This window comes from Mustelus asterias, chromosome 5 (assembly GCF_964213995.1).
Source record: "Mustelus asterias chromosome 5, sMusAst1.hap1.1, whole genome shotgun sequence".
NCBI classification, from domain to species: domain Eukaryota; kingdom Metazoa; phylum Chordata; class Chondrichthyes; order Carcharhiniformes; family Triakidae; genus Mustelus; species Mustelus asterias.
This window is the reverse complement of record NC_135805.1, coordinates 70,295,913-70,312,364: the sequence shown is the minus strand read 5'-3', so window position 1 is coordinate 70,312,364 and position 16,452 is coordinate 70,295,913. Positions and strand designations below refer to the sequence as shown.

General features: G+C 43.8%; 1 protein-coding gene across 1 annotated transcript in view; it reads left to right on the top strand.

Moving 5' to 3' along the window:
• man1a1 (mannosidase, alpha, class 1A, member 1) overlaps positions 1-16,452 on the top strand; it is a 492,377-nt gene that overhangs the window by 275,326 nt on the left and 200,599 nt on the right. The window contains exon 4 of the mRNA XM_078212736.1: positions 3,444-3,524. Coding sequence (XP_078068862.1) covers positions 3,444-3,524 — 81 coding nt within the window. The remainder of the gene's footprint in view (positions 1-3,443; positions 3,525-16,452) is intronic.

Below are 16,452 nucleotides of genomic sequence, written 5' to 3'. Positions count from 1 at the left end.
GGGAACATGTTGGTTGTCTGCAATCAGCTTTGGGAACAGGAGAATGAAAAGGAACAAAATAAAGTAAAACTCGTGCTAAAATTTGTGATTTAATGCAAATTGGGAAAATTTATGGTGTTTATTGTGATTCCTTTAACACAATCTAATTTTTAATTTGTGCTTTTTGAATAGGTCATGCTTCTCTAATCTAGTTAAAGTGGTTTGAATTAGGGTTGAGATTTAATTTATAAGAAGGGGGTGTTGGAGAGTGCTTAGAAATGCCCAGGAGGGTGAAAAGCTTTCCTTTTTTAAACAAATATTTGAACAGGCTGCTGTAGTTGTGGTTGGTTCAGCAACAGCATGTCACCAAATCTCATGTCTCTCAGCATGATGAGAAGCTCTGACAACCTAAAGTGACATTAAATTACATTTATTTTTATGCATCAATAAATATGTTCTATGTAACTATGAATGTAAAATATTATATTTCACTGGACTGTATGTTTCCTTTGAAAGTGAGCCTTCTGGAAGAGGACCCCATTGATCCAGCCTTAATCGCCTTGGGCGGCATGGTGGCACAATGGTTAGCACTGCAGCCTCACAGTGCCAGAGGTCTGGGTTCAATTCCAGCCTCGGGTCACTATCTGTGTGGAGTTTGCACTTTCTCCCTATGCCTGCGTGGGTTTCTTCCGGGTGCTCCGGTTTCCTCCCACAGTCCAAAGATGTGCAGGTTAGGTTGACTGGCCATGCTAACTTGACCCTCGTGTCAGGGGGATTAGCAGGGTAAATGAGGGTTAGGGGAATAGGGCCTGGGTGAGATTGTGGTCGGTACAGACTCGATGGGTCGAATGGCTTCCTCCTGTACTGTAGGGATTCTATGATTCTAAATCACAGATGTTTATGAGCAGCAATCAGATGCAGTGGGCATTTTCTCTTATTACTCCAAGAGGGATTTTCTTGGATCAGTTTTGTCATATGAGGAACGATTGAGGACTCTGGGTCTGTACTCGTTGGAGTTTAGAAGGATGAGAGGGGATCTTATTGAAACTTACAGGACACTGCGAGGCCTGGGTAGAGTGGATGTGGAGAGGATGTTTCCACTAGTAGGAAAAACTAGAACCAGAGGGCACAACCTCAGGCTAAAGGGACGATCCTTTAAAACAGAGATGAGGAGGAATTTCTTCAGCCAGAGAGTGGTGAACCTGTGCAACTCTTTGCCGCAGAAGGCTGTGGAGGCCAGGTCGCTGAATGTCTTTAAGACAGAGATAGATAGGTTCTTGATTAATAAGGGGATCAGGGGTTATGGGGAAAAGGCAGGAGAATGGGGATAAGAAAAATATCAGCCATGATTGAATGGCGGAGCAGACTCGATGGGCCGAATGGCCTAATTCTGCTCCTATGTCTTATGATCTTATACTACTCGTGATCATGATTTTGTTTTTAAATGCAATACACCTACTGACTTACAGCACACAATAATGACGCGGCCTAAAAATGTGAAGTTCTTAAATTTATTTTCTTAAACCTGGCTCTCAAATGAGGTGTACCCTGAAGTACAAACAGAATTAGTTATTTTCCAGATAATTTGAAGTTAGGCTTCCATATAAGTCAAGTCCATATGTTTTGATTCATTCCTTTTGGGAATGAATGTAGAAGTTTAAAATATAATCCAATGTATGACATTACTGGAATAATTGTTCAGTGACAAGAACCAGATTTGTTTTTGAGTTCTTGGCATCAGATTGAATCAGTCAGTTGTTGAACATACAAGTCTAATAAAGCCATAGTTCAAAAAAACAAGAACTGCCATGCGATTATTAAAAGGGGGAAAAAGTGAGGTGACATGAAAAGTTTGCACCTCTAACTGAGCCTGCTCTCATGTTGTAACCTACGTCTTAGAATCCTGGGCTTGGCTGTGCAGGAAGCTTGGTCAACCTTATGATTTCAACTTTCCTATTTCTCATTTACGTGCTATCCCTTAGCGGCACCATCCGAAAGCTCTCCGTTAGTTTTTTACATGAACTCTGACAGCACCCAGCTGTACCGCACAATCACCGCTTTCAACTCCTTCACTGTTTCTAAGTTATCAGACCGCTTATCCATATTCCAGTAGTGGATGAACAGAAATTTTGCACAATTAAATATTGGGAAGACTGTTTTACTCCCCATTCTAAGCTCCACTTCCGAGCTACTCACTCTCTACCTTTCCCTGGTAACAGTCTCTCTGAGATTAAGGGAGTCTGTTCATAAATTTGGTGTCACGTTTGACTCCGAAATTAGCTTCTGATCTCGTATTCATACCATCGTTAAGATGGCCTATTTCCACCTCTGGAAAATCGTCCAAGCTCCATCCAACTCATCTGCTGCTGAAATCCTTGTTCCTGCCTTTGTTCCCTCTGGAGAACTATTCCAATGCACTCCTGGTTGGTGTTTTGCATTCTACCTTCTGACACAGGAGGTAATTTAAAACTTTCCTACCAATGAAATAAATCACAGCCATTTCCTGTTCCCTTGTCATCTATGTGCTTTGATTTTAAAATTCTCATTTGTTTTACAAATACCTCTATAGCCTCACCCTCCTTATTTCTGCTCCTCTAAATTGGGCCTCTTTTGCATCCCTAATTTTAATTACTCCACTATTGCTGGTTGTGCCTTTAGTTGTCGAGGCCCCAAACTCTGGAATTCCCTCCCTACATCTCTCCACCTCACTTTTCTCCTTTAGGACATCCCTTAAAACTGACCTCTGACCAGTTTTTGGTCATCTGACCTAAAGTCTCCACTGCCTCAGCATCACACTTTGTTTTATAATGTTTCTTTAAAGTTTGGAGTGTTTCATTACTTTAAAGACACTACATAAATATAAGTGAAACACTGTGAATGCTGGAAATCTGCATCAAAACAGAAAATGCTGGAAAACTAAGCAGGTCTGGCAGTATCTGTGAGGAGAGAAGCAGAGTAGACATTGAGAGTCCAATGTGGGTCATTGGAAAGATGGGTTTTATGGTGTTGCTTTCAACAGCATTTAATCTGTCACATTTCAACCCCTCTCTCGTTCCAAAAAAATGTCACATTGGACTCAAAACATCAACTCTGTTTCTCTCTCCACAGATACTGCCTGACCTGCTGAGTTTTTCCAGCATTTTCTGTTTTTATTTTATATAAATATAAGCTGGTTCTAATTAAGAAGAAAAGGGTTACAACTTGAGTTTTGCAGTGTTTGATTATTTCAGGTTAATTAGATAAATGTCAATTTACAGTTGTCAAGTAGATATTTTAGTTTTTGCTGTGGAGGGGTAATGATTTTACATTGTAGAAACAATGCACCAACAATCTTTCTGGTTAGCACAGAACTGAACCGATTCATGTAGAGGTAACTTTAGAATGTTGTTAGGCGTGAGATCAGGTAGACTGTTCGAAAGTTTGTGTGTAAAGTTTAATCCTGATGATTTTTTTTTCCCTCTTAGCATGCAGAGGTTTCGGTTTTTGAAGTGAATATTCGATTTGTTGGCGGGCTCCTCTCTGCTTACTACCTTTCTGGTGAAGAGGTGAGTACCAATGAGCATTCTAAGTTTTAAAAGGTTTGCATTCCACCTAGTCACTCATCTCCAGCTTGAAGCAAGTATTTGTAAAGCAGCTGGTGTATAATCCATTGTTACTTGAACAAGATCTCTGTAGCTCTCAATTAGAGCTCGCGCTGTAAAATGACATAAATGTACAAGACACTTTCTGCTCACATTTCTTCGTTCTGCATTATAATATAATTGAGTGCTTCAGTGGGAAGCTGTACCTAAAATGTTGTTGAGCCGTTGCTGATGGGGTATGTGGCTAATCTGAACTTCGTGACTTGGTAATGGAAAAATGTGCCAAAGGTCTGTATACTGATCTCAGACCGGAACCAGATACTTCCTACCAGGAATGATTCCACTGACAAAGTAGGGATCTATTATGGTAAAACAAACTTTATTCAATAACACAGTCTAAATATAACTCTAACAAATGAAGCAACTTAACTATTAACAGTTGAACAATATTTAAAAATGGAGAGGAAAATTTCTAACTTATCACTGTTTCAGTTCCAAATAAGCAACATTCCTCTTCCAATTGCCACTTTAAATACAGTTAGCAACCGTAACTATGAATGCAGATAGTCTTGAAGCTTTCAGAGAGAGATAGTGTTCAGGAAGCCTGTAAAAGCATTCTTTCCCCCCTCTTTGCTGCAGACCAAGGACTGCAGCTGAATATTCCGGGGTATAAGTGTTTTAGGCGAGACAGAGGAGGGGCTAAAAAAGGTGGGGGAGTAGCGATATTAGTTAAGGAGCATATTACCGCGGTGCAGAGGGTAGACAACTTAGAGGGGTCATGTACTGAGTCGCTGTGGGTGGAACTCAGAAACAGGAAGGGTGCAGTCACTATGCTGGGGGTGTACTACAGACCACCCAACAGCCCACGGGAAGTGGAGGAAAGGATATGTCAGGAGATTCTGGATAGGTGCAGAAAAAATAGGGTTGTTGTAGTGGGGGACTTTAATTTCCCTGGCACAGACTGGAAAGTGCTTAGAGCTGGGGGTCCGGACGGGGAGGAATTTGTAAAATGCGTACTGGAAGGTTCTTTGGAACAGTATGTAGATAGCCCGACTAGAGAGGGGGCTATACTGGACCTAGTTCTGGGAAATGAGCCTGGTCAGGTCGTCAAAGTTTCGGTAGGGGAACATGTGGCAAATAGTGACCACAACTCTGTTAACTTTAGGATAGTAATGGACAAGGATGAGTGTTGTCCTAAGGATAGGGTGCTAAATTGGGGGAAGGCTAACTATAGCCGGATTAGGCAGGAATTGGTGGATGTTGATTGGGAGAGGATGTTCGAGGGTAAGTCCACGCCTGGCATGTGGGAGTCTTTTAAGGAACTATTGATAAGGCTGCAGGATAGGCATGTGCCTATAAAAAGGAAAGATAGGAAAGGTAGGATTCGAGAGCCGTGGATAACCAGGGAAATTGAGGATCTGATTAAAATGAGAAGGGAGGCGTACGTTAAGTCCAGGCAACAGAAAACAGATGGAGCTCTGGAGGAATACAGAGAGAGTAGGAAAGAACTCAAACGGGGGGTTAGAAGGGCAAAAAGAGGTCACGAGATGTTCTTGGCAGGCAGGATTAAGGAGAATCCTAAGGCATTCTATTCATACGTTAGGAACAAAAGGGTTGTCAGGGAGAAAATCGGACCTCTCAGGGACAAAGGAGAGGAATTATGCTTAGAACCCAAGGGAATAGGGGAGATCCTAAATAAATACTTCGCATCGGTATTCACGAAGGAGAGGGGCGTGTTAACCGGGAGTGTCTCGGAGGGAGGTGTTGACCCGTTAGAGAAAATCTCCATTACAAGAGAGGAAGTGTTAGGTTTTTTAGGGAACATTAAAACTGACAAAGCCCCAGGGCCTGATGGCATCTATCCTCGACTGCTCAGGGAGACGAGAGATGAAATTGCTGGGCCTCTGACGGAAATCTTTGTCGCTTCTTTGGACACGGGTGAGGTCCCTGAGGATTGGAGGATAGCGAATATGGTCCCGTTGTTTAAGAAGGGTAGCAGGGATAACCCAGGAAATTATAGGTCGGTGAGCTTGACGTCCATGGTAGGGAAGTTGTTGGAGAGGATTCTTAGAGACAGGATGTATGTGCATTTAGAAAAGAACAATCTCATTAGTGACAGACAGCATGGTTTTGTAAGAGGGAGGTCGTGCCTTACAAATTTGGTGGAGTTTTTTGAGGAAGTGACAAAAACGGTTGATGAAGGAAGGGCCGTGGATGTCGTCTATATGGATTTCAGTAAGGCATTTGACAAAGTCCCACATGGCAGGTTGGTTAAGAAGGTTAAGGCTCATGGGATACAAGGAGAAGTGGCTAGATGGGTGGCGAACTGGCTTGGCCATAGGAGACAGAGGGTAGTGGTTGAAGGGTCTTTTTCCGGCTGGAGGTCTGTGACCAGTGGTGTTCCGCAGGGCTCTGTAATGGGACCTCTGCTATTTGTGACATATATAAATGATTTGGAAGAAGGTGTAACTGGTGTAATCAGCAAGTTTGCGGATGACACGAAGATGGCTGGACTTGCGGATAGCGAAGAGCATTGTCGGGCAATACAGCAGGATATAGATAGGCTGGAAAATTGGGCGGAGAGGTGGTAGCTGGAGTTTAATCTGGATAAATGCGAAGTGATGCATTTTGGAAGAAATAATGTAGGGAGGAGTTATACAATAAATGGCAGAGTCATCAGGAGTACAGAAACACAGAGGGACCTAGGTGTGCAAGTCCACAAATCCTTGAAGGTGGCAACACAGGTGGAGAAGGTGGTGAAGAAGGCATATGGTATGCTTGCCTTTATAGGACGGGGTATAGAGTATAAAAGCTAGAGTCTGATGATGCAGCTGTATAGAACGCTGGTTAGGCCACATTTGGAGTACTGCGTCCAGTTCTGGTTGCCGCACTACCAGAAGGACGTGGAGGCGTTAGAGCGCAGAGAAGGTTTACCAGGATGTTGCCTGGTATGGAGGGTCTTAGCTATGAGGAGAAATTGGGTCAACTGGGGTTGTTCTCCCTGGAAAGACGGAGAATGAGGGGAGATCTAATAGAGGTGTACAAGATTATGAAGGGGATAGATAGGGTGAACGGTGGGAAGCTTTTTCCCAGATCAGAAGTGACGTTCACGAGGGGTCACAGGCTCAAGGTGAGAGGGGCGAGGTATAACTCAGATATTAGAGGGATGTTTTTTACACAGAGGGTGGTGAGGGCCTGGAATGCGCTGCCAAGTAGGGTGGTGGAGGCAGGCACGCTGACATCGTTTAAGACTTAACTGGATAGTCACATGAGCAGCCTGGGAATGGAGGGATGCAAACGATTGGTCTAGTTGGACCAAGGAGCGGCTTGGAGGGCCGAAGGGCCTGTTTCCTGTGCTGTACTGTTCTTTGTTCTTTTGTTCTTTAAACCACTTTCATATGACCCTATCAATCACTCTAATCAGAAATCCCAGGGGAACTTAAATAAAGAGAAGTCCATTAACTCTACTTAACATAACGACGTGCAAGGCTAAACTGAGTAATTATTCTGCTCTCCCAGTGTCTGAGTTGCATTCCTCCAGACATGTAGCATAAAGCTGAACTTCTAAATGTTCCCCTTAAAAACAAAATATATATCCATATCAATTGCATTACCATAATCACAATTGGTATGTAGGACCTCTGCTAGAGAATTACCATCATTGGGATCTGCCCGTGATTTCCTGCCACAACTACTTGCATCCCCCTTCCTCTAGCATCTCTGTAAACTATGCCTTGGCTAAAGTTGGAACCTTTGAGCAGGGGTGAGGGAGGCTGGTGGGAAAGAGGGAGAGCAATTAAAAGAAATTTGTGATTGGCTCCCAGCTCAGTTAGACCAGCATTCTTGCAGCTAAAGGAAGGTTGTCACATCTCTGTATTAATGCTTTAAAATTTTTATGTTGCTAATTTGCATGATGTATTTGGAAATTTAGTACTGAAGTGCTTAATTGGTATTTGATATTTTTGGAATATTAATGGTGCTTTTACGAATTAACTAAATTAATTGTGCTTTTTCTGCTTTTTGCTAAACGGCTTTTTGCAAAATCAATTGCACACAATTACTTCATTCGTTTAGGTTCCCTTGCTGCACAAGGCTTGCCAATTGTACATCTTTCCTACCTGCACATTTGTAACAGGCTCTTAACATCAGAAAATAAACTCGGCAGATTTCAAAAATAAAGCACGACAAGAACATTTGAAACTTAGTGGTTTTTTTCACAGTTGGAGTACCATGTTAAGTAATGGTTTATGCAAAAGGGCCATGTCTATAAATTTGGATATTAGAAACATTTTGATTAAAATGCAAACTATAGTTTTCTAATTTTCTTGGAGATCAGTTACGTGAAGCATACAGTTTATGTTCTTTGTATTTTGTTCTTGATTATGTGCTTTGAAATTGTCAGGGACGAGAAGTTAGCATTGAAGTATAAAAGAATCAGATACTCAATATTGATGCCTGCATTCAGCAAAATAAATCTTTGAGGCATTTGAAAGATGTTTGGTGAAAGCATTGAGAATTGTGGTTTTGTTCTCTTTACATAACCTGTATGTGTGGAACCAGAAGTTCTTAGCTAAATGCAGCTGAAGTGCTTATTCTTGTGGCTGATTTTATTTTTTTCTTCCACAACATTGTGCACATTTTCTCCAATGAAAAAGTAAAATGGCTGGTGGTGACTTTCTTGGGTATTATATCTAAAATTCTTCGTATCCAGCTAACCACAAAGGGCTTTATTTCCAACTAGCGTCCCTCCTGATGAGCTTGTTTGAGGACAGGAGCTTGACATTTGACAGAGTTAAAAATGTGCATCCTATCATTCTGATGCAGCACATACATGACATGAACACGCTACGCAGTATCTTTAGCAACTGCCTTTGATTTAACAGTGTGGTATGTTTTCCATTTTGTGTATTCAGAGGAAGACGTATGCGCTGATTCAAATCCAATAATTCATTTTTGAGAAGGTGTTTGGTCGGAAGTGACTATCTGTGCATTCTTGAAATGCACACTGAAGTCAAGGCCCACTAACATTTGTTTAATATTACTTGCAGGCGCTGACGGGTATAATCTTTGAAAATGAAAATGCATTTTGTCACTTTATAATGTGAAAGAAATCATGGAAAACGATGGGATTTTTTTAACTCACCATGTTTAACCTGGACATTCTGACTTAAGTCAGCTCATTATTTAAGTGCTTTCTCTTAATAAATATGAAGTAGCAAAGAATTACGGTCACCAGGGTCTTAATTTGATGACTTTGCATTATGAGCTGACCTCCCTTGACTTCTCATTTTAAATGCATTAGGTTTCTTATCTCCATGAAGATTTTACAATTGTCAGTGTGATGTTTTAACATATAAGACATGTATTGCCACGTATGATAGAATGAGAGTGCCATACATGAGGCTGATTATTTGGTAACTCTCACTTAGAAGTATGCTTTTTGATATCATTCCAATTCAGCCTCCAGTTCTCGAGTGGCTCCAGATGGTACTGGTAGTGTAGCTGTAGTGACTTAAAGCTGCTTGATGCAACTTGCATTATAAAAGTAAAGTGCAGTGAACATTTTGAAATGCATTGGGAGCTTTAAAATGTTTTGATTTGTAGGTTTGACACAAAATATTGAAGTGTATATAATAAGGGCCAATGGCTATTCTGTAGTTCTAATGGATTTCTGGAATTATAGCAAATTAATATAATACAACAAGCATACTTTCCAAACGCTCAGTTTGCAGGAGAAATGGTTATAATGAGAAATTGATTTTGAATGTTAGCATTAATCTAATTCTAATTGAACAATTTCTAGTCTTATAAAAAAGCTTATTAAGGGATTCAGTTCTGTTGGAGCTTCTTACAGAAACTCTAGCGCCTGAAAGGCAAAATGGAAATTGCATAAGCATTGATCATTTTAGAAGGCTGCTATTAATTAGACCCTTAGGTGATTACTGCGGTGGAATTCTTATTGTTAACTTCTTGCTGTTTCATTTCCTTTTCTCTAGATATTTTTCCACTTGTCATTGCTTCAACTACACTTACTTCTCGTAGATTATTACTCCCTGATGCCCGACTAGTATTGCTGCTGTTTATCGTCACTACAGAGTGAGACATAGACTGGTTAAATCACTTAGTACTTTAAACTGCATCTTCAGTAAGTTGATTTTGCACACGGCATTGCAATGCAATATTACTAAACCCATCGAAGGTGACAGGCTATACAATTTAATAATATCCTTCTGGGAAAAAATAGTGTGATGGTTGGAGGGAAAGGAGGGCAGAAGTCAATTTTTGGGGGCATCTTAGTGGGCCCTAGAGTTTTGGAATCATTTAGAATCCCTACAGTACTGAAGGAGGCCAGTTAGCCCATCGAGCCTGCACCAACAACAATCCCACCCAGGCCCTATGCTTAAAACTCCACGTTTTAGGCAATCCTTTTAATCCCTGTGATACTAAGGGCAATTTAGCATGGTCAATCCACTAACCTGCACATCTTTGGACTGCAGGAGGAAATCCATGTAGACACGGGGAGAACATGCAAACTCCTCACAGACAGTCACCCGAGGCCAGAATTGAACCCAGGGCCTTGGTGCTGTAAGACAACTGTGCTAACCACCGTGCCACCCTAGGGAAGGGGAGAGAAAGCAATACGGGAGTAGGGAGGATGCATTGGAAATGCATTTGGGAAAGCTATGGTTTGAGAACATTGTTGTGGGATGAGTTCTATCTTCTTTGGCTTGAACGTCCACTTTCTTCTACTCGCCCCCACCCTGATAGCATATTCCAAAAGCAAACCATGTCAAGATCTTTTTATTTCCCCTCAATCATCGCAACAATACCTGTGAGAAATATAGCACATACATTGGAATAGTACTATATCCTGAACAACTCCAGGGCACGTGCCCCCCCCCCCCCCGCCAGGTCCCCCACGCACGCACTCTTAAATATTACTTGATGTTTTATTGCATCTTTTTCCTCCTTCCAATGAAGTGTAAAACAAAGTTTACATTACATAAAACATAGCAAAAAGGGAGGGAGAGTAACCACCCCACTCCCCCGCAATGTCCACGTGTTAATCTAGCTTGCTCTAAGTCACCATACATCCACTTCAGTCCATTCTTTTTCATGCAGATTTCCACAGTTGATCACAATGATTATCCATGACTCATCATCTTTGTAAGTGACTGGGCAAAGGATGCTGCAATGTATGATTCACAAAGTCCTGAACGAGTGAGGATTTTGTAAAGGCCAGCAATGTTAACCTATCATATCAGGTGACTAAATGCAAAACAAGAGATGCCACTCTTTCATGTTTTGGTCAGGCACTTTGACAGTATTATTTCTGGTCATGGTCCACTTATATGGCAGGAGATTATAAAAATTTAAAGTTTATTTATTAGTCACAAGTAGGCTTACATTAACACTGCAATGAAGTTACTGTGAAAATCCCCATTGCAAATAGGAGCTGGTGCGGGCCGTTTGGCCCATTGAGCCTGCTTCACCATTCAATATGGTCGTGACTGATCTGGTTGTGGCCTTAACCTTTCCTGCTTGCCTCCTTGACAATCTTATAGATCACAAATCTGTCAACCTCCCCTTGAATATTTTCAAAAGTCATGACTTCCTGAGAGAAGGAATCCCTCTTAATCTTGGTCGAAATTGAAAGCCCCTTATTTTAAAACTGTGTCCCCTAGTTGTAGATTCCCCCACAAGGGTAACATCTTTCAGCACTTTTTCCTCAAATATTATATGTTTCAATAAAATCAATTTTCATTCTTTTAAACTCCAATGAGTATAGGCCCAACCTGCTCAACCTTTCCTCAAAAGCCAAACTCTACTTCCCAGGAGTCATCAACCCAGTGAGCTTTCTCTGAACTGCCTCCAATGCAGGTATATCCCTCAAGTTAGGTAATGGTCTCACCAATTCCCTGTACAATTGTAGCAAGACTTCCCTAGTTTTATGTCCCATCTGCCTTGAAATAAAGGTCAACATCCCATTTGCCTTCCTTATTACTTGCTATAGCTGCATGCTAACTTCTTGTGATTCATGCAAGGGGGCACTTGGATCCCTCTGTACCGCAGTATTCTGTAATCTCTCTCTCTCTTTAAATAATCTGCTTTTCTACTTTTCCCACCAAAATTGCAGCCTCTCATTTTCCCATATTATACTCTATCTGACATTTTATTTTCCACTCACTAACCACTTTACAGATTCTTATGTCCTGCTCATAACTTGCTTTTTTATCTATCATTTTATCATTAGCAAACTTGGTAACAATGCAATTGGTCCCTTCATCCAAGTTGTTAATATAGTATTGAGGCCCTAAAGTTGATCCCTGTGGCAGACTACTACTTTGCAAACCAAAAGGACCCATTTACCCCGACTCGCTGTTCCCTGTTAGTTAACCAATCTGTCAATTAATATTACTAACAAGACCATAATCTCTTGTGTAGCAACCTTTTATATGGCATCTTATTGAATGCCTTTTGGAAATCAAAATATATTGCATCTGCTGAAGCCCTTGTATTCACCCTGCTTGTTACATCCTCCAGAGCTCTCATGAATTTGTCTTAATCACTATTTTCCTTTTTGCAAAACCATGTTAATTCTGGTTGATTGTATTATGATTTTCAAAATGTTCTGCTGCTTCATCTCTAATAATGGATTCCAGAATTTTCCTAATGGCAGATGTTAGGCTAACTGGCCATTTTGTTTCCCTCCCTTCTCGATTAGAGGTGTTACATTCGTGGTTTTCCAATCCGCTGGGAGCCTTCCAGAATCTAGGGGATTCTGGAAGAGTACAACCAATACATTCACTATCTGAGTAGCCCCTTTTTAGACCCTGGGATGCAGACCATTGGGTCCAGGGGACTCGTCAGCCTTTAGTTCCATTAGTTAGGGCGCACGGTGATTAGCACTGCTGCCTCACAGTGCCAGGGACCCGGGTTCGATTCACAGCTTGGGTCACTGTCTGTGTGAAGTCTGCATGTTCTCCCCATGTCTGCGTGGATTTCTTCTGGGTGCCCCGGTTTCCTCCCACAGTCAGAAAGATGTGCTGGTTTGGTGCATTGGCCATGCTAAATTCTCCCTCAGTGTACCCGACCAGATGCCGGAATGTGGCGACTAGGGGATTTTCACAATAACTTCATTGCAGTGTTAATGTAAGCCTACTTATGACACTAATAAATAAATGGTTTGCCTCATACTTTTTCCTCTGGTGATAGTGTTTAAGTTGCACCTTCTCTATTCCCCTTAAATGCCCACTGTTCTTGGGATACTTTTAGTGTCTTCTGTTGTGAAAATTAATTCAAAATACTACTTCAAAGCTTCTGCCGTTTCCATGTTTCCATTATTAATTAAGAGGCCAAGAATTATATTGTCTAGTCTTCTGTCTTCAGATACTTGTAAAAGTTTTTGTTTTCCTCTTGTATTCCCGTTATATTTCTTGCTGTTTTACTCTCATATTCTAATTTCTCCACTTTTACTTTTAGTCATCTGTTGTTGGTTTCTAAATGTTTCCCAATCTTCTGGCCTCCCACTAATCGTCGTGGCATTGTAAGCCTTTTCTTTCAATTTCACACCATCCTTAACTTTTTTAGCTACAGATGGTGCATTTATGTAGAATCTTTCTTTCTTGATGCAAATATCATCATATAAAATGCCGACTGTGGTAAACCACTGTTAGCTTATTGCCTGTGTGTGACAGTGTGTGTGACAGTGTGTGTGACATGCCTGGACATGCCCCTGCTGGCCCGGCCTGGAACTCCTCCCCCCTGGTCCAGGTATAAAGGTGACTGCTCCCCACCCCCTGCCTCAGTCTCTGGACCAGTTCATCGGCATGGGTGTGCTCCAAGTCTTTTGCTAATAAAAGCTTATTTGTTCTAGCATACAAACTAGTCTTTGCTTGATTGATAGTGCATCAATTTTATTAGCAAAAGTTTTGGGATGGAGCAGATACTAAAACCCGATAGACTCGAATTGGATCCTCAAGCTGTAGAAGTCTCTAACAGCTTCGATCACTGGCTGCGATGTTTCGAAACTTTCCTCACCGCCTCCGCCTCCGTTGTCCGGACCGAAACCGACAAGCGACACGTGCTCCACGCCCGGGTAAGCGATCAAGTATTCTCGATGATTAGAGACGCTGAAACTTACAAGGACGCGATCGAACTTTTAAAAGGCCAGTACAACAAACAGTCTAATGAAATCTATGCCAGACATCTTCTGGCTACTCGCAGACAACAACCAGGAGAATCGGGCGATCAATTCCTGCGTGCGTTGTGAGCACTTGGCAGGGCCTGCAACTGCAAGGCCGTAACAGCCACCCAAAGCACTGAGGACTTAATCAGTGATGCCTATGTCACAGGTCAAACTATATCCGACAACGACTGCTGGAACAGGGTGGGCTGGACCTACAAAAGACTGTGGTGCTTGACGACTCTTTGGAGGTGGCCTTCCGTAATCTCAAGGCCTATACCCCCGACCACGGGGGCGCATCGTGGACACCGCGGTCGCCGCCACCTCTGTACTCGGGAGGGCCGCAGGCCTACGCCACGCCACGTCCCACCAATGACCCGACTGCTGCGGCAGTCTCCGGAGGCCCGAAGTGCTACTTCTGCAGCCTGGGGAAGCACCCCCGACAATGCTGCACGGCGAAGGATGCGATCTGCTCCGGGTGTGGAAAGAAGGGCCATTACGTGAAGGTATGCAGGGCAAAATTGACCTCCAAGCCCAGTAGCGCCGCATGTGACCCGCGGGGGCCACCATCTTGGGTGCCGTGAGCCGTGGGGGCCGCCATCTTGGACGCCTTCAGCCGCGTGTGAGCCGTGCGGGCCGCCATCTTGGACGCCGTCAGCCGCATCGCAAAATCCAACGGTGTCTTCGATTACGCTGGACCAATCCAGGCCTCACCAACTTGCCAGGTCCATGATGGACATCGAGGTAAACGGTCGCACTATAAACTGTTTATTTGACTATGGGAGTATGGAGAGCTTTATTCACCCTAACACAGTGAGTCGCTACGCCCTTTTAGTACTGCCAGTGAAGCAAACTATCTCCATGGCTTCAAAGTCCCACTCGGTGGATGTCCTCAGGTACTGCATGGCGATCCTGACTGTACGGGGCACGGTGTACAAAAATTTCAGGCTCCTCGTGCTGCCACAACTCTGCGCTGCCGTACTCCTGGGGCTAGATTTCCTGTGTCACCTTAAGAGCGTCACCATGGAGTATAATGGGCCTTTTCCCCCGCTCTCCGTTTGCAATCAGCAGTTCTTAGATTGCCCACCACGCACCACCTGCAGCCTCTCGACCCTTAAAGTCGCCCCTCCCTCACTGTTTGAAAATCTCACCCCCGACTACAAGCCCATCGCCACCAAGAGCAGACGGTACAGTGCTGGAGACTGAATTTTTATCAGGTCCGAAGTACAATGGCTCCTGGGGGAGGGGATCATTGAGGCCAGTACCAGCCCCTGAAGAGCCCAAGTAGTGGTAGTTAAGACTGGGGAGAAACATCGCATGGTCATTGACTACAGTCAGACCATTAACCGCTACACGCAGCTGGACGCGTACCCCCTTCCCCGCATATCTGACATGGTTAATCAGATTGCGCAATATCGGGTGTTCTCCACCATCGACTTAAAATCTGCATACCACCAGCTCCCTATCCGCCCGGAAGACCACCAATATACTGCCTTCGAGGCGGATGGCCGCCTCTATCACTTCCTGAGGGTCCCCTTCGGCGTCACCAACAGGGTCTCGGTTTTCCAGCATGAGATGGACCGAATGGTGGACCAGGACGGGCTGCGGGCCACCTTCCCAGTACCTGGATAACGTCACCATCTGCGGCCATGATCAGCAGGACCACGATGCCAACCTCCACACCGCCACACTCCTAAATCTGACTTATAATAAGAAGAAGTGCGTATTCCGCACACGCCGCCTCGCCATCCTTGGTTGTGTTGTGGAAAACGGGGTCATCGGTCCCAATCCCGACCGCATGCATCCCCTCCTGGAACTCCCCCTCCCCACCAGCCTCAAAGCACTGAGGAGATGCCTGGGCTTCTTCTCGTATTACGCCCAGTGGGTCCCCAATTATGCAGATAAAGCCTGTCTGCTCATCAAATCCACCTCTTTTCCCCTGACGGCAGAGGCCCGCCTGGCCTTCGACCGCATCAAAGCAGACATCGTGAACGCCACGATGCACGCTGTAGATGAATCCATCCAGTTCCAGGTGGAGAGCAATGCATCTGACTTCGCCCTAGCTGCCACCCTTAACCAGGCGGGCAGACCCGTGGCTGCCTTCTCACGAACCCTCCAGGGCCCTGAAATTCGACACTCCTCTGTCGAAAAGGAGGCCCAAGCCATAGTGGAAGCTGTACGGCACTGGCGCCACTACTTAGCTGGTAAACGATTCACCCTACTCACGGACCAGCAGTCAGTTGCATTCATGTTTAATAACACGCAGTGGGGCAAGATCAAAAATGATAAAATATTGAGGTGGAGAATCGAGCTTTCCACCTACAATTACGACATCTTATACCGGCCCGGGAAACTCAATGAGCCCCCAGATGCCCTGTCCTGGGGAATATGTGCCAGTGCACAAATAGACCAATTGCAGACTCTCCACAACGACCTCTGCCACCCGGGTCACCAGGTTTTTTTCACTTCATTAAAGCCCATAACCTGCCCTACTCCATTGAGGAAGTCAGGTCTATAACCAGACACTGCCAGGTCTGCGCAGAGTGCAAGCCGCACTTCTGTCGGCCAGACAGAGCACACCTCATAAAGGCCACCCGTCCTTTCGAATGCCTAAGCGTCGACTCCAAAGGTCCCCTCCCCTCTTCTGACCGCAACATATACTTCCTCAACGTCATTGACAAATATTCACGTTTCCCCTTCGCTATT